This window comes from Columba livia, chromosome 11 (genome assembly GCF_036013475.1).
Source record: "Columba livia isolate bColLiv1 breed racing homer chromosome 11, bColLiv1.pat.W.v2, whole genome shotgun sequence".
Taxonomy (NCBI): Eukaryota; Metazoa; Chordata; class Aves; order Columbiformes; family Columbidae; genus Columba; species Columba livia.
In genome coordinates this window covers 1,258,616-1,276,044 of record NC_088612.1, presented here as the reverse complement: position 1 = coordinate 1,276,044, position 17,429 = coordinate 1,258,616, and the positions used below count along the sequence as shown (strand labels likewise).

At 46.1% G+C, this 17,429-nt stretch overlaps 2 protein-coding genes across 9 annotated transcripts in view; one reads left to right on the top strand and one right to left on the bottom strand.

The window, feature by feature from the left end:
- SCG3 (secretogranin III) overlaps nt 1-2,030 on the top strand; it is a 30,004-nt gene extending 27,974 nt beyond the window's left edge. For all 7 annotated transcript variants that reach the window (XM_065076427.1, XM_065076425.1, XM_065076424.1 and 4 more), the window contains one exon: nt 1,476-2,030. In XM_065076427.1, coding sequence (XP_064932499.1) covers nt 1,476-1,594 — 119 coding nt within the window. In that variant the 3' untranslated portion in view covers nt 1,595-2,030. The remainder of the gene's footprint in view (nt 1-1,475) is intronic.
- Nucleotides 2,031-6,482: 4,452 nt separating this feature from the next.
- Nucleotides 6,483-16,620, bottom strand: LYSMD2 (LysM domain containing 2). Of its 2 annotated transcripts, XM_005510064.3 has the most exons (3): nt 16,269-16,620; nt 10,924-11,261; nt 6,483-7,276 (listed from the first exon to the last, which is right to left on the bottom strand). In XM_005510064.3, the coding sequence occupies exons 1-3, from the start codon at nt 16,464-16,466 to the stop codon at nt 7,225-7,227; spliced, it is 588 nt and encodes a 195-aa protein (XP_005510121.2). In that variant the 5' UTR covers nt 16,467-16,620; the 3' UTR covers nt 6,483-7,224. The 2 variants fall into 2 exon arrangements, with proteins under 2 accessions (XP_005510121.2, XP_064932501.1); XM_065076429.1 differs by lacking the exons at nt 6,483-7,276; nt 10,924-11,261 and adding an exon at nt 15,281-15,516 and having other exon boundaries at nt 16,269-16,598.
- Between the last annotated feature and the right edge of the window lie 809 nt (nt 16,621-17,429).

Below are 17,429 nucleotides of genomic sequence, written 5' to 3'. Positions count from 1 at the left end.
ATAGGAATTAGCCTGAATTGGATAGGATCTTAATGGTTGTAAGTCTCATACAGAACGTTTAGTAATTAAACCTCCACATCTCCAATAATGATCTCGCTCTGCCACCACGGATGAAATCTCCCAACCTCATTATTCAGCTGCTGGGTACGGTTCGTCAGATGGAGGGACAAACAGGTGACGTTCTCTTAGGTAGCGCTGGTGACAGAGCGGGTGTGAAATCCCGGCCCCGTTACAGCAAACAGGAAAACTCCTGTTCCCTGGGGTACGGAGAGGACCCGTCTGCTGGAGCGGAGAGTTCTGAACGTCATTTGTCTGTATTACTCACTTGAAATTGCCTTGTACTGTTATAAAAATGATCACAGGCATTAATTTGCTTCTTAATGTCTTTCTGTTTCTGCCCACTCACCCATAAAAAGACAGAAAGTCATTGCTGTCTGTTTTGTTAAGAACGTACAGTTTGAAAGAAGGTCCTTCTACTTGTTGCTGTCTGGTGATGTACACTGAGTACATTGCAACATCAGTATTCATATATTCTGGAGGTTCTGTCTGTGGAACAAGTAATTTATACTGAAAAATTCAGGATGTGTCTGTTTTTATGAAAGATCTTAATTCATTTAACTTAGTATGAGCCCTCGAGACATCGATGTTTTCCAGACTACCCGCTTGTGATTGTAACAGATTAAGCTTTACATTTTATGCAGTAAATTATCTATCTAAAATTAGTGCTGTGTTTATGTGCGAACATACTGGATCTGTTGCCAGAGTTACGACTACGCAATACTTACCTTTTTATGTTATTTGAAAGCTGAATTCTTTTAATGGAAAGCAGTGATGTTTTCCAGCGTGTGAAAAGCCTATTTAACGTACATGGTGTGAATCACGCTGCATCAATGCAACCCCCGTGGTGCAGACCGACACACACGGGCCACCAGCGGCTCTTTGGCACTAACGCTGTCCCAGACACCCCTCTCAGGTCAGGATATTGTCTTCTGTAGCAACGTAAATATCGTATTATTTCTGGTTATTTTCAGGAAGTCACTTTCCTGAATTTTCACTACAGGTGTTTGTAGTAAGTGGGAATTTGACTGGGATTTCCACAGGACAATTTAACACTTTTGAACCCATGACACTTGTGAAAATCAGAGGGTTTCAACAACCTTGGCACGCAGACTAGAGCATCCAATGCCTGGACCAGAGCATATTATTTCTTTAGCACTTGTCAGCAAGCAATCAAGAGCAAGAGTTGATTATTTCTTTTGAATAGTAAAAGCAGCGTGACATATAAAAAAACTTTGGGCAGGGTTTTGATTGTTGGTTTGGGGTTTTATAATTGTTTTCGCAGGTGGCACTTGCAGTGAATTCCCTTCGTGTTGGAAAAACTGCATTTGTTGCATAAACTGTAGGCTGGTGCTGTTTCTTGAGCGAGGCGGTATAATGGCAATGACTCATCGTGCCGATGAATTCTTATTTTTCAGACTACGATCTTTCAAAGCTGCGAGATTTCATTGATCAGCAAGCTGATGCTTATGTGGACGAGGGCATCCTGGACAAGGAAGAGGCCGATGTCATTAAACGTATATACGGCAGCCTGTAAAACAGTGGCTGCCAAACGTGTAGAGAACTAGTGTAGCTTCCCCCACCCGCCCCATGATTTCTGATCCGTTATTTTGAGGGTATCATTAGAAATGCTCTGTTCGCGTCGCACTCACAACTTTCTAGACAGAAATGAAGAGCTGTAGTGCTCCGTACACTTACTGCACCCTGTATTCCCTACACTCGCAAATCAACCCTGAAGGCCAAATTCTGACACTGAATCTCTATTTGACGGGGTCAATATTTATGTAATGTTCTCTTTGATTTATCATTTGTATTCGGTTTGCTTTTGTAGATAAACCTGTCATTTCTGATGGAGAGTTCGTTTAACGCTGCGTCTTTTGCTTTCACTCCACTAGCCTTCTATAGATGCAACTATGTAAAGGGCATTATTAGAAAATAGTTCATAGTTCTCTAAATAAAATATTTGAAAATAATTTACCTATTAAAGTTTTCATTAATCTTAACGTGATTTTATAGCTAGAAATCTTGCTTTTAAATCCTAATACCCTTTTTTATGTCTTATGTAGTTTTCTGTGACTCGGCCTGCAGTGTCTTTAGCTGCCCGATCCATCGCTGGCACTACAGCTGCCGTCGGTGTGACAGAGCTGTGTTCTCCCAGTTGTTGCTCCATTCTGCCTGTATAAACGCTCTCTTCGTTTGATGATTGTGCATGCGTAATTAGTTGAATTCCTGCCGTGAATAGCCTGATGACAAGTGTGAATAGCCATTCGAATCATGTTGCATGGGAAGGGGAGTTTGCAGGTAGAGTTGTTGTTAGGAACATGGGCCCTGCTTTTCTGAAAGACTTGACTTAGAGAACCAATTGTATCTCAGTATCTCCGGCTATCAAGGCTGATTTACTGACCTCTGATCTGTGGTGGGCAGTATTCTTTTGGGAAACTGTTTTTGGGGCATATATACGCTGCCATTAGCCAAGAATTTGGTACCCCCTAAAGAACGCAAAGGGAAAACAAAAATGTCGCCCTCATTCTTCTTCCTCAGCTTATGGATTTTTTGAAGAATGGTTTATGAGATCATGTATATTTAAGCAAATGGATCATTTTATTTATGAAGAACTCAGGAAACAAGATCAAAGGTAAAGAAGTGTTTAGGAAAGCCAATTTTAAACTGAGTTGCAGAAGAGGTGAGTCCTGAGACATCCCCTGCAGCAGCCGCCGGGCTAAGCGAACCCCAGGAAAGCCCTGCTCTCTTTCCTTAGAGCTTCTTCATTGATAACTGAGGTTCTTACTGCTCTGATTGTCTTAAAAGCTCGTGGTACTTGTGGGGCTGACAGAGCCAAGGCAGGTTGGCTTGGCAGAGGTCGGTATGTGCGGGGCGAGGGCAGGTGGGACTCACCTGCACAGCACCGAGTCCTGTCAATGTTCACGGGCCGGTCGCTCCGTTCCTTGTTTCCTCAGCACCGCTGGAGATGGAGGAGGAGGAGGAGATTTGATGGATGTTTCGCAGCCAACTGAAATAAACTTCAGAATCCCCGCGAAATACAAATTGTTAACTGAACGTTATCAGCAGAACATTATTGGTAACAAACGTTAAATGAATGTGATAGCAATGAGGTGTAACAGCGTATCTGTTTGAAAACTGATGATACATAGGGCAATAAATGCTTTCTGGCATACACGAAGTACGTCACTGCTTGCTCATGCTCAGCCTGACATGGATCATTGCGCTGCGGTACCCGCCACTAATCGTGGGATTTATTTTAAAATGAAAACTGTGTCTGGAAATGCAGTCAGTGTCACCTTCCTGTTTGCAAAGTAGTGCCTTGGGAACACCAACAAAATAATTCGGAAAGAAGAACTGCGGTTACTTTGAATCAGTGTATTTGTTCTCATCTAAACACTCTAATATTTTTTTAGTTATTATTTTCTAATGTTCCCAAAGACCAGAATTTCTTTGTGTCCATCTAGATCTCAGTTGTTTTCTGCAACAGCTTGTGACTTACTTCCTTATGTGACTATAAGCTAAAAGAAAAGTGGACTTTTTGGATTTATGAAAGAAATCAGAAGCAAGATAAGTAACCATAGACCTTTCCCATTGGGAGTGGTGGTGACCTAAGAGCTGCGCTTTAAAAAGGACAAACTTTCCTTCCCCGATGGCTGCTTTAATAAAAAAGGCAAACTTTCTTCTCCTGTCAGGATCACGAGTAGTATAATATTGGGTTTAATTTTCATTGGAGGTCAGGTTCTTGTTTGGCCTCTCAGGAGTCTCCGCAGGGGCTGATACTGATGGAAAGACGTCGCCAACCAGCAGCCTGTGACTATGAACAGTTTGTGTCCACAAAAGGCCAGGGCGTTTTTTAATCGCCCAGTTTTGTGAATTTGATAATTTCAACAAAGGTTAGATGATATCACTCAGAGAAAAAACCAAGTCCAAGCAATGGGTGTGCGCTGATTGCAGCTCGGCACACGCGCGTTGCCGGGCCTGCTCGGGGCCGGTGCCGCTGCTGCCGCCCCGGGCGCGTACGCAGAGCGGGCAGAGCGGCCCCGCGAGGAGCCGGGAACAGCGCGAGCCCCCTGCCCCGGGATGCGCGGCCCTCCTCACCCCACAGCCGCTTCCCATCCCGCCCAAGCCCCTTCAACTCGCTGTTTGAATGCTTCAAATGTGGTCTCCTTGCTGGCACGTACATCAAACGAGCATCTGCTGGCACATCACCCCTTCCCAACTCGCAGCAACACCCCAGCCAGCCCGATGAGTCACCCTCAAAGGCTGAATAAAACCAAACCAAGTGACGCCAGCCTCAACCTGCACTGCACATCAGCCCTTATTTTGAAGGGAACACCTGAAGCGCATTAGCACTGCACATCTGCTGCCAGGGTGTTCAGTACGGAATTAGTACATCGTATTCTGTCAGCGCTTTCCTTTTCCCCGGTGAGAAAGGTACTTGCGACACCTGCACATCTCTGGCCCTAAACTGATAAAAATCAGTTTCTATGTTGTTTGTATCCCTGCAGGATCCATTAGAAATCCTTCGCTCCCTAATATATCCCTGAAAATGTAACAAGTACAATATATATGGTATTCACCTTTTCAGCTTTTCTGTTAGACTATTGTTTCTGATACTGTACTTTATTAAACACTTTACTACAAGCTACAGCAGTGCAAGGCTGCTTTTGTGTGTTGAAGAGAGCGCATCTTTTCTATCCGCTGCCCAGCTTGTTGAGAACGTCCCGCGCCACAGAGCAACAGCATTCGTGGCCATGTCTGCGGGAAGGGGGATGCCCCTCTGCCAGATGCAACCACAGCTTTCGAGGTCCCTTCCAACCCGACATTCTGTGATTCTGTGCAGAAGAGAACAGGTTTAGTCGGGCCCAGGGCGCACCGGCCTGCACAGCTGGGTGCGCTGAGGAGCCTGTCAGGCCCAGCTGGGGGGGCGGGCAGGGCCCACAGCCCCGCAGCCCCCTGCCCATATAGAGCAGCCTCTGCCTGGGTGGGGGTTGCTGCAGGTTCTGGTGAACGCGCCTGGAAGAGCTGAGGACAGAGTGGAAGTCAAAGCCAAGGCACTGAGAAGAGTCTGAGCCGGAGAGGAGCGGAGAGCGGCTGTGGCTGTGAGGTAGGGCCTCTGGCGGGCAGCCCGGGTGCTGGTTGGAAGTGGCGTTAAAATCTTCCCTGTGGGGAAAGTTTGTGTGGAACAGATGGCTGCGGTGCCTCTGCTCGGTTGCAATGATGGTTTTGCGATGAGCGCTGGTGCGGCGGTTGATCGGGGCGGCGCTGTGGTCCCAGGGGAAGGGCTGCGGTCGTGGCCCCGGGCTCGCTCAGGCTGGCGCAGCTGCTGCTTCGCTTGTGCTTCTGTACGGCCGTCCCAGTCAAGAAAAGCAGATGTAAATGGTGTCGCTGACCTTCCGTTGCTTGTGCTGGAGATGCTGCAGAGCTCTTGGGACAGACAGAGTGAAACGTGGCTCTGCCAGGAGCTCGGGCAGCCCTGTGCCTGGTGTGGGGCAGCCGTGCTGCTGACCGGCTTGGCAAAGCACCCGGGCCGCGTGTGCTGGGTGGGTGAGGCTGTTACAGCAGCACGTCTGCTATAGAAAACAATTATGTTGTTTTGTAGGATTATAAAATACAGCTGGGCTTGAAGCTAAGGCTTATTCTGGCTCTGGTAATGGCCTACTGAAATTAACTGACAATGTTAGAAATTACTATCCTGCAAGGAACAGATATAAATCCAGATTGAAGAAAGATACAAGACCTAGAACTAATTCACCGCTCTCTTCAAGAAGAGGCAGTGCTTCCTTTTATTCAGTCCAAGCTTCCCCTGTTGTTAATTTGTGTGCCACGCAGAGCTAGAGGCAATGTGAATGAGCTTTATGTGTCTGAGCTCCTGCAGGCTCGAGGGAAATACCAATTCCTGCCTAGCTCTGAAGTTTTATTTCTAATTTTAGCAAGTTAATGTAATTTCTATATTGCTTCTGTCTTGACATATTGCAGAAAGTTTTGCTTTGAGGGAGCACTAAACTATATGAATGAGCTGATACATAGGAAACAGCGGTTGCCACAGTGGAGATCCAGCAATTCTTTACTGACAGGAGTTTTGTGCCGCTTGTTGAATAGTTGAGGAAACACTGCAGGCTGCGTAACAAGAGGTCGCTAACACAGACACTTCAGGCCAGAGCGAAGGCAGCCTGCGCTCTGCCCTCCTGAGCTGCCGGCGGCTCTGCCTGCGGGCCTGCACTATGGCATCCCTTCTCAGAACAATGAAGGCTCTTATTGACCTTGACAAGCTAGTGACTGCACAACCAGATCAAACAGTTCACTGAGGTCTCGTTTAGGCGCTTGTAAAGCACAGGATGCCCTGAAATTAGCATCTAATTGCTCATGTAGCTAGACAAACCGTTCTTTACAAAAAACAGACTACAACCGAGCTGCCTTCATTACGAACAGACACATCGGTATTTCTGTGTTTATTAAATTAAAACCACACAAAATATAACTGCATACAAGAACACACATCTGATATTCCAATGTCGTATCTCACAAAGAAAAATCTCTTGCTGCAACTCTTCCCTTTTATTAGCAGAAATCCAGTCTACAAACAGTTGTTTAAGCATGAAGCTTCAACTAATCAAAACAAGTCAAATTCCCCTTGCTAGGAACACACCAAAGCACACACAGACACACACACAGGGTTCAGAGGCGAGTTCTGCAGACCTGAAGCAGACAAAACCTCCACAGCACATTTGCCTGCGTTTGCAGGGTAAGTAAATTTCTGTCGCTTTCAGAGTTTGTTGTTTACAAGCAAACTTAGTTAACGTTTTTAAATACTTAAAACAAATTTCACTTTAACAAATATTTACAAAATCTTTACTAAAGATCAACATCCTGCATAAAGGTGACCTCAAGGATATATTGTTGCTACCATGCTACAGTTTGCACAGAAGGGGTATAAAGGCCATCTCTAGTTTTGGAAGGCTTAAACCCTTTGTTGATATAGCGTAAGGACATTAACCTATGGAAGGCAGAAGAGGTCATAATTTCAGTGCAATTACCCATTCATGACTTGGTTTATGTACATCACGACGATGAGTCCAAAAGACTTGGGTTTTGAATTGTTGACCATTTAGTTCTTTAAGAACTGATTTCATGGGAAGTTTTCCGGCCATCACGTCCTGTCTTCTACTGGTGATACGAAGAAGTTGCATAGGGACCTTCCTCATTCTCCTCCTCTCTGAAAAGAAAATGATCATACTCATCAGATCAGGAGCATACCATGTCTCAACAGCAAAACTGGAATGCAAGCGCAGATAACTAGCTTTCCCAACGGATCGAAATAGATAGCACTGTTATATTGCTTCAAGAACAGAATGCTGAAAAAGAAGTAAAGCTATGCAAGTTCAACAACATCACAACGTATTTAGGGTTTAATGAACTATTTTTGACGCTACAGTGTCGAACCAATAAGAAATACTGTAGAGGATCAACACGCAGCGGGCGTGCTGGAGCTCCAGTACTGTTGCTTTCAATTGCTCTATTTTTTCTTCTAAAGCAAGCCCAGCTGTAGGTTTGTTTTGGTCTTTTGAATGGGAGCGGGTGCAGATGGACCAAATGAGGCAAGAACAGGAGTCAGACTGTTGGGTAGCAGAGAAGCTTACTTTCTACACCATACATTGAAAACTGCTTTGGACTTCTTAGTTTTGTTATGTTTCCCCTTTTAGAAGAATAACAGGTGGCAGAGTTAGAACAAAAAGACCTTCCTTCCAGTAAAAGGCTGCCAGAATAGGCCTTTCTGTCGTTCTTCTTGGAAGCCTGAACACAGGAATAGCATCCACCACGACACACTGGACTGGAATTAGTTGCAGTTGATCATGGTGGAAAATAGGGGTGAATGTGGAGAACTGAAGAGTTGAAATAGGGATGCCATATGAGCGGGTCTTCAGGCATCAAAGTAACAAAACAGCCCGCCCAAGCTGCTGATCTTCACCTCCCTTGTGAAATACGTACTTGCACTCAGCTGGCAGCTGTCAGAGGGCGGGGGCCTGGCCCTTGGTCGCTGCCACCTTTGACGGGTTCCTGCGTGTGGCAGGGACACAAGAACCACGCAGTAGGTGGTCATGCTTGTATCCAAGCAAAGCAGTGACTGGCTGTTACGTGCAAACTAGTTTTCCGAGCTGTGCCCAGGCAGGCTGTCGTTGGCAGGGAGCTGCAGAACAGCTGCTGGCTGCCACACGCTGCAGTACTAGCGGTGTGAGAACGTCGAAAACGTGTTACTCCAAACCAAGGTAATGGCCACAAATATTAATAACGTAGATCTTTAGAGCTGTACACAGCAGGTACAAGTTTGTTATGATGGCTTAAAAAGAAGCCAAGCTTTAAATGAAATAAAATTACATAGTAGCAGCTCTGGCTCACAGCCCACAAGCAACAACATGGCAGCGTGTGTATGTTTAGTGACCAAAGAATTTTCTTTGAGATGCTTAAAATAGCAAAGCACTAAGTCACTGCACCGTTCTCCTCAGGCAAAGGAACAGGAACAGCACAGCACCACAACACTTTGTGCTGCTGTCCCTCCCTGTTTGCTGTTGCCACTTCGCCCAGCAGGTTTCAGGAGCCGAAAGCCACCTACTGCCAGCTATTGTATGCAACAGGCCACGACAAACACCACTAACAACCACCTCTGTGAGAACAAGTGCACCCGAGGATGAGCAGGAAAACCCAAATCCAATGCTTGGATGCTTCTAGAATTCACAATTAAATTAGCCAGCAATCGGAGTTCACCATTTAACTGGTTTTGGAAGGCTGAAAGCAGGATTCTCCACAGGCAGCCTCCTTTATTGAGGTATCTGTTTTCTTAGCCGATAGCCAATAATGGTGAACAATTATTGGGCAAATTAACTCAATTAGTTATCAGTTTCGAGTGCTTCAACACCCTATTCTTTCCAAGGTTCAGATCAAAGCAAACGAACAGATAACAATATATGGTTCCATTTCAGTGTTGCACTGCAGTTAATTATGTTGGGTAGCTCAGTGTTTAGAGTGGCTCTACTCAATTAGGAGGTTTTCAAAATGAGTCAGTAACAGGCAAACGCAGAAAGACGTGACCTGTCCCAAAAGCACAGTACACGGCCATAGTGTTCTAGCCTGCCACAGTACCACTCTAAATTATTAAGGACTCTGTAAAGACCTTGCATTAAACCTCATTTCCCAAGTTGTAACTTAAGCAATATAGGAAAAGGATATTAGCAGCGGCAGTGTGCTATTTGTGTGGTGTCACTCTCGCTGTGCTGGCTCTGCACGCGGTGCAGCAAGGTCTCGGTGAACCTCCTTCTGCAAATTAGCACGTTAATTTGTTGAAGGGATGTTAAAGCGATTGCCTTCCTCTGGCAGGGACCGTGGTTTCCTGTCACCCGGCTTAACTGCTGGGTCAACACCTACTCTCATCTGGTTTAGGTATATACACCTACTGACCTGAGAGTCAGCAGGGGCACAAATTTTGATAGATGCTCTACATTGTTTCAAATATAACAATGCAAGTGAATGAGTTTGGATGGAGAAAGAGCCAAGTTCCAACAGCTCTTTTTCCTCTTTCATGTAACCAAATTGAAAGGAAATAATTCACAAGTGTGTTAACAAATGTGAAAGCATTCCAGCCTTCCCTCACACAGTAACTCTAACCCAGCTGTACGTGGAGTGTAATAGGTAATGAATTACCTTCTTAAGCTGCTTTGTGGGATATTTCTCCAAATCAGGCTTGTCCAATTGCTAAATGCAATATACTGTATGCCCTCAAATTTTTGTCTATTGAACTAAGTTGTTTTTGTTTTTTATAAGTGGCTGCAATAATCCCTTATCTTCTCAAAGAACCAATGGGACTCCATGTTCAATAGATTTGGTCCTGAACAGTTACTTTCTTTTTAACATGAAAAGTATCGTGCTTGCACTCAAAATCAGTATGTGAAGTGAACCAGGATGGTGGAAGAAGTTTGCATTAAACAAATGTACGAAAGCCAAGCAGACACCTGCAGGCATTAGCTCTCTCCAGCTCTCTGTGGTAAGGGAGGCGATACCAGTCCCCTGCAGCCGTACCTTTCACTGTCAGGAGAAATGCCGACTCAGCATCACCCACGGGGGCAATCTCTGCAGAGAATAAACCAGCCAGCCAGCGCACAAGAGACTGCTTGTGAGCAAGCCCAGGAAGCTTGTCTCAGGGACACGGGAAAACAAACGCTACTGAGGTCCACTCTTGCTCCAAGTCTTTCTGCGCTCCCCACGGGATGCCTGTGTATGTGAGGGGATAAGCACTGTGGCACAGAGGTCAAAAGGTACTGCTTTTTCTAGGAGTGAAGTGTGTGGGAGCTTATGGCTGTAGAAGATATGCTGAACAAAAGATGGAAGTCTGCACAGGTGGATCCACAGAGGGGTGGACAGCATAGGGAAAGGAGATAGGATAGTTTAACTCAAACCGCAACATGGAGAGTATTTACACAATTATGAGGCAATTTCGGCTGGAAGGAAAATGCATTCATGCCTTGCTGTACAGTGTCAGCTTCCAAATGGGCCTTGGCTTAGCACTCTACTGAAAACTATGGGTTTGCTTAAATAGCTGCCCACTTACATAGCAGGATGTCTTAGAGAACACTGTCCTAGCTTTCATGGAATACTATTGTTGTTCTACGAACAACCTGTTGTGAGGCAGCCTTTATAACTGCCGTAGCAAGACATCTGCTCACGGTGTGCTCTGAATGTATCTGGAACATGATTTGCCTGCTGTTGGCAAATTAAAACTACAGATGCTGAGGTACCACAAAGAGGGTTCAGGTTGGACAAAAAAGCCTTCAGGATAAGATTAAGAGGTTCAATACTAAAAATGGCATTTACCTGACATTGTCATCTTTTAGTTTTCTGGCTGCTTGTTTAGATAACTTAATCTGCAAGTCCAACCTCTGTAGGAAATCTTTGGCAGACAGTTCTTCTGGTGCAGTGGGCTGATTGTCGGGCTCTTGAGGACTGGGAGAAGAGCTGCTTTCTTCCTGAACTGTCACTAGTCCTTCAGCACAAGAAGGGGAGCTGTCAGCAGTTTCATTCTCAGGAGACTCCAGTGAATTAAGTCCATTGAATAGTAACGGTTTCTCTGATATAACAGGAATGCTCAGGGTTTTCCTCAGAAATATACAGTCATTAGTGAACAGTTTATTTGCCCTCTTTATTTGTTCCATCTGAAAAAGATAAGAAAAATGTAGGTTATTAGGTTTTGGCAAAGTATAGAGTACTAAACTTCTGAAGCAGTACAATAACCTTTAGTTACAATAAATCCATACTTTCTTTGCAGCAACAAAGACTTCAGGAAAGGTTGGGTTTTGCATACAAAGTGATTTTGGAGTGCATGTTGTGTCTTAGCCTTGTTAGCTCAACAGCCTAGCTTCTTCCTTTCATGCAGACTTGACTCCCAAGTATCAGTCTCTCTGAAGTCTTGCACTACCTAAAGATGCTGTTCTTGAACACTCTTCCAATCTATATACAGACTCATGTGAACAACCTGCCAAAGAATAAAAATTCTATTGCAAAAGTGCTGCTGATTTGCATTCGTTTTAGAGTAAGGCTCAGAACTGCGAGCAGCTGCTGCAGGTGAACGACTCCAGTAAAAAGCATGTATAACATAATCAAGGGGTGATAAAGTTACCTTGAGCATTCTAGGACACGCTAGTTACGAACAGTGAGCACCACAAGAAGAGCAGTACATGCCACAGTATTTTCTCCCCTAGCTGATGTAACAAATTCGGACTTGAGATGAAGTCCTGATTTTCGGTGAGAAGTTGGGCAGTGAAAAGGAGACTCTTGAACACTTTGTAATGCAGCTGCACAGGCTTGTCCACAGGCATTTGTCCAGTAAGCTGGATCTACAGCATGATTAGCAACCTCAAGTGTGCAATAATGCACGGTAACAGACACACATAGCTGTTAAACAGGTTTTGTGCAACTTTTACCCAACGTACAGATGATCCCATGACAGAAGCAAGAAGGTGACTCCATCCTTCTCAGAGTACTGATGCATAAAGCCCCACTTGTTCTATATTTAATGGAATTAATAATAGCTTCTCACGTTGCTTTACAGGTGAAGAAAAGCTCCCAGCAAGTGTTTATACTATCTCCCTACTAAGAATGTTGTTTACATTCTTACTCATCAAAATTTCCCTTCCAAGTCAATAACAGTTTAACTTCCTATTTCTCAATTGCAAGCTTTAAAAAAAGCACAGAAATAAGTATCCATGACTGTGTGACTTTAAGCCTTTGCTATAACCTGAACTCCTTATTTCATTAAGAAGGGTCCTAAGCGATAGAAAAATGACCATTCTGATCCCCTGGTGACTGCAATAAGCAGAAATCCCTAATCACTACAGTACAGCAATGAAAAATGCACTCTAAATAAGACCTGAAAATACCTCTTGTCTGCATTAAAGTGATACTCATTTTTATTAAACCAAATGGAGCTAAACTGAATTAGAATAAAGATTATAATCTTGTAATAGTAGGAGCCTTACTGCTAGTATAATTGCCCAAACAAGCTGAGCACTCTAAGCACTCGCCACTCACTACTCCAAAGTCTGAAGTATCTTGAGTTCAGCTCTTGCATAATGACCCAGATGAGCTCTACCACCTCATCCTTGTGAGTCTCGAAGTCTTTTGAATTTTGCCACTACTTGAAGTCCTTCCCAATTGCAAAAGAAAAGACCATTGTTAGCAGATAACTGGGTTAACACGCCTCTGCATTTCTTACACTGCACACTCTAGCTGGGGAAACTGGCTAAAACCAAGAGCAAGCAGTGCAGATGTTAGTCCACCTTCTCTGTGCAGATCCATGACTCTGTAGTCACTGTATGCAATGTAGACTTGTCCTGTGTGCTAAGACTATCTGCTGCAGTGCCATTATAGATCTGCTGGCATGTATGGAGGCATTGGCTTGGGTCCTGGAACCTGGTGAAATCTTTCTCCCTAAAAATAAATGGGAGATTCTCTCTAGAAAGGCTGGGATTATGGAGAAGTAGTGAAAACTGCAGTAAAGCTCAGCACTACTACAAAAACTATACTCTCTGCTTAAAGACAATCCCAACCTGTTGCTGCAGATGGCTAAAATGATGAAATTATTAGATTTAATAATCCCTTTCAAAAGCTGGATAACATCCAGTGTCAGGCAGTAAGTTACTACAAGTAAGACGAGCTCATTTCCAGCTCCTGAAGCCTGGAAATTATTTTCAGTTAACCTTACCCAGCACAGAGTGCAAGTCCTCTCCTAAGCTGAGTCCCATCTGAAGGGCAGGCAGGAAGCTTCCCCTGATTTAGTATGAGACCTATAATGGTCATTAGATGCTGCTGTAAATGTCAGTTCTCAGAATCTCCAAAAGTTGTCTGTCTTGATGGGTATCAAGAACGTTGAAAATGCTAGCTGGAGCCTTCATCTGAAAATACAATTCAAAAGCTGAAAACTGAGATCTCTACCACAGGGCAGCTGGAAGGTGATGCTTCAACAGCTGATAAATAATGCACTGTACTGCTGTTCTCTGTCCTATGCCACTGTAACTCTAGCTCTGGTTGTTTCTTCCTAAAATACCTTTTAAATACCACCATGAGGCAGGTGGAAGACTGCTCACATCTGCACTGGGTAACACTGGAATGGGAAATACGTGGTTCTAAGAACATCTCACACAGTCTTGAGCAGGTAACTTGATATGCATAATATATACTGCTCCAATGTATGACTCCATACATTCACAGGTGTATGGAAAATGGGATTTAACACTAGTTTTCTTAGTTCTAGGAAAACTGAACTTATTTCTGTTGGCTACAGACCCAAAACAGTGAAAGCATGTGCTAAAGCCTTTCCTCTTAGTACTTCCACTGAAGCTGCACTAATCTATCAGAACTTGTTCTACCGGCAATGAAATAAATAGTTCCCTTCCTTCTTCTCTCAAAAGGGATACCTTTGTATGATGGAGACCAGCACTCCAACTGAACCATGAACATGATGCTAAACATTAATTCCCAGTGTTAATTTACCCAACAGTGTTCCAAGGAAGCTCTAATGAACATGAGCCATACAAGATTAATAGACAGTACCTGGGGGAGCGGAGTGAAGGACAGAGGATGAGGCCAAACACCACACCGATCTCCCTCCCTCAACACGCTCTTCTGTCCATCTTAAACTGCCTATGCTATGTCATGCCGAGGCAGGCACCGGACAGGATGTTTCTTGCTGCAAAGGAACTCCCAGTGAGGAAAACCACACGGGTGAACTTCTAAAAGCAGCAACACTGCAGGCAATGGCAGCCAAAGATAACTCTGCGGTTGCTATTACAACAGTTCTCACTTCTAGCCAACTGTATGGGACGGAGGAAGGAAATGTAATGACTCTTTAGAGGAAGTCAGTCCTTGTCACTGTGTGAACATGAAAGATTCTTAGTTTTGCTAAAAGCAAATGTGTTTGCATATGTTCCTACCCTGGGCTGAAACCCATTAAAGCAGAAACACAATGGCTGATCTCAGCTAACCTGGCACTGTTCTTGGGTTAAACTGACATGAAATGTCCCTCTCTCAATTGAAGTCTATAACGATGCAGCTCTAGTTTCTTAAGCAGAATACTAGCAACAGTAAATCAAATAACAAATGAGGTGTCTAAAAAACAGCATTTATACTTTAAATGCATCATTAGCACAGCAAAAGCTTATTAAACTCATACCATCAAGAAAGGTTGTGGTTCATGAGTTAAACCTATTTTTTCAGATTGTACACAACCTCACTTTAGCTGAAAGCGGTTAGAAATGCCCTATTTTTTTCTTCTTTAAAACTCACATTTTAGTGATGTGTGTGTATTTTGCATTTGCTGCAGTGAGCAAATACACTTCCAACTGAAGAAGAACATAGCTAAATCATTTGGGCCAGAGACTTCATTCACTATGGAAAGCACTGCCAAAAATAAAAGCTGAAACAAATGCAATGAGCAGCTGGGTGGGTCCCTCTGTAGCAAGCAAAACTTTGTTTTAATGTGGACCAATGTAAATCTGAAACGCCATTAATCTTGTTGCCAACAAGATTTGGTCAAAAGTGGCTTAATCTTTCTGAAGGGCAGAGAATAGACCTTCATCCTGTTTCACAGCAAAGGCTGAATGCTGTTGAAGCTGCTGGAAGGTTTTAGTAGATCTTTCAGAACCAGAGAAGGAAAGGAAACCCACTCCAGTCAGAACATAAATATTTGGGACTGTATTGTACCCCTTCTGGCAAGAGCCTGACAGGAAGGTGCTCGTTGCAGCTGATGTGGAAGCGACACTGAGCGAGTGCTGGGTCATGCTGTCAGCTCTGCTCGCTGGGTGCTCGGCCACCAGCAATTCTGCATGTCGGGACTCCTGATGCTGTACGGGAACGTCAGCTGGCAGCTCCAGGGGCCCCGGAGAAGCTGGACTGAAGGCAGGGTGGAGAGCTCTGCTGGGTGGGGAATGGCAGTGTGTTAGGGCCTGCTGTACACCCTGCTGGCCTCTGCATGTCTCAGCCTAGCAATGCTTTCAAATCAGTTGTAAATCACCTCTAGGCAGGTAGGCAGATGACAAGAGAAAACAGATTTAGCCCTGAGGCTACTGGAAGAAGTTATTTCCTCTTAATACAGCCTACATGTCAACCTCAAAATAATGATTCTTTTCAAGAAAAGTTTAATTAGTGTTGGTTTTTTCTCTGTCGGTGCTTGGTTTTGTTGTTTTTAGTCTGGAGTGTGTGTAGTAGTGAATTGCCATGAGCACAGGTTTACTGGGTGACAGTAAGCGCATCTCCCTTCCTGGGGCCACTGTTCTGCCCCCTGCACCCAGCACTTCTCGGTTTCAAGCCCGTGCTGGTGAAGGCTCCATGTCCTGACTCCGGGCGCTGACCCCCGTCAGCACTTAACGCCTGACATGTCAGCGTTCTAAGTGCTGAACAAGCGCAGCCCCGCACCCGCGGTGAGAACCGGCTCTTCTGCCCTCCGCGGGACATCTTCATCCCGTCACCTCTCGCTGTCCTGCACTTCGGTGCACCTTCCCCTTTCGGCTCCGGTGCTTTCGGGGCCGAACAACCGCGGGCCGTTCTTTCGGGAGCCGATCGCCGCTACCGGCCCTGCACCCCCGGGGCTCAGCGCCTCCCCGGCTCGCCCCGCCGCCCTCCCGGCTCCCCGGGCCGGCAGGCCGGCCCTGCGGCGCTCGCCTTACCGTGACGCCGTACTTGAGGGCGATGCCCTGCAGCGTGTCCCCGGCGCTGAGCCGGTGCTCCACGTACCGCTCGGCCAGCGGCGCCGCCACGCTTGCCGTGCTGCCGTACGAGCGGGCCTTGGTGTGGGCCAGCCGCTGCGACAGCTCGGCCTCCGACTCCGGGCCGCCCGGCGGCTCCTCCCGCAGCGACTCGGCCATGCTCCCGCCGCCTCTCAGCGCCCGCGGCCCCGCGCCCGCCCCGCGCCCGCCCCGGCCATGGCGCCGCCCGCCCGCCCGCGGCGGCAACGGCGGAGCCTGCGGCCCGGCCCGCGGAGCGCCCCGCGCATGCGCCAGCTGCGGGACGGGCCCCGTGCGCGGGGGCAGCGCGCGTGCCCACTGCCGGCCTGACCCGCGCCTGCGCAGTCGCCGCTGCGGCCGGCCGGACCGTGGGTCCCCGGCGTGCGGGGCGGGGGGGAGTTCGCGTTTTAGCTGAAAAAATCACCAAGCGGGGTGTTTTCTGCCTTTGCACGCACCGCTGCTCCCCCGCAGAGCCTGCGGGGCCGGGCGTGCGGGGCCGGGGGACCCGAACACGGGGCTGTCTGTCCGGGGATTCCTTGGTCCCTTGCCAAGAGTAAGGGACGTGTCTGTGCTGGGTCCCAACACACACGTCGCTCTCGCAGATCCAGATTCTCTTACCGGCTACGCAGGAGCGAGCACAGAGTGCTGGGGGGTGTCGAGGCTTCAGCCGGCTCGTCAGCTGGAGGCCGAGCGATGAACCATTTGTGCTTGTGAAGCAAAGAGTGTGAAAAGGAGTGACTGCGGGCACGAGTGCGGGTGTGCAAAAGTGTAGTAGTTATGCCAGATCAGTAGGAAGTGAACGAATTCATTTGAGGAAAGAAAGGTGGATTTCCTGGGATTCTGGGAAGTGGTGTATGCATAACAAACACCCAGTGGGGTTTTGTTCATTGTTTCGTTTGGGTGTGGGGCTTTTTTTGTTTTCTGGGAAGTCCTAAGAAGATAGACCTGTGGCTTAAGCAAAAAAGGCGTTCATGTGATAACCTCAGCGTTCTTCAGCACACTGTGTATTTGCGTAATGATTTGGAAAAATAAAATGTATTAACTGATGTAATATCTACTTGTGGTTATTAGATTAATTATGTTCACTGCATGGATCGTGGAGTC

Excerpts from the sequence above, each read along its gene's own strand:
- LYSMD2 (XM_005510064.3), bottom strand. The coding sequence starts at position 16,466 with ATGGCCGAGTCGCTGCGGGAGGAGCCGCCGGGCGGCCCGGAGTCGGAG. Across the intron at positions 11,262-16,268 it reads CCCTCAAGTACGGCGTCACG|ATGGAACAAATAAAGAGGGC; the intron begins GTAAGGCGAGCG and ends TATCTTTTTCAG. Across the intron at positions 7,277-10,923 it reads CTAAAAGATGACAATGTCAG|AGAGGAGGAGAATGAGGAAG; the intron begins GTAAATGCCATT and ends TTTTCTTTTCAG.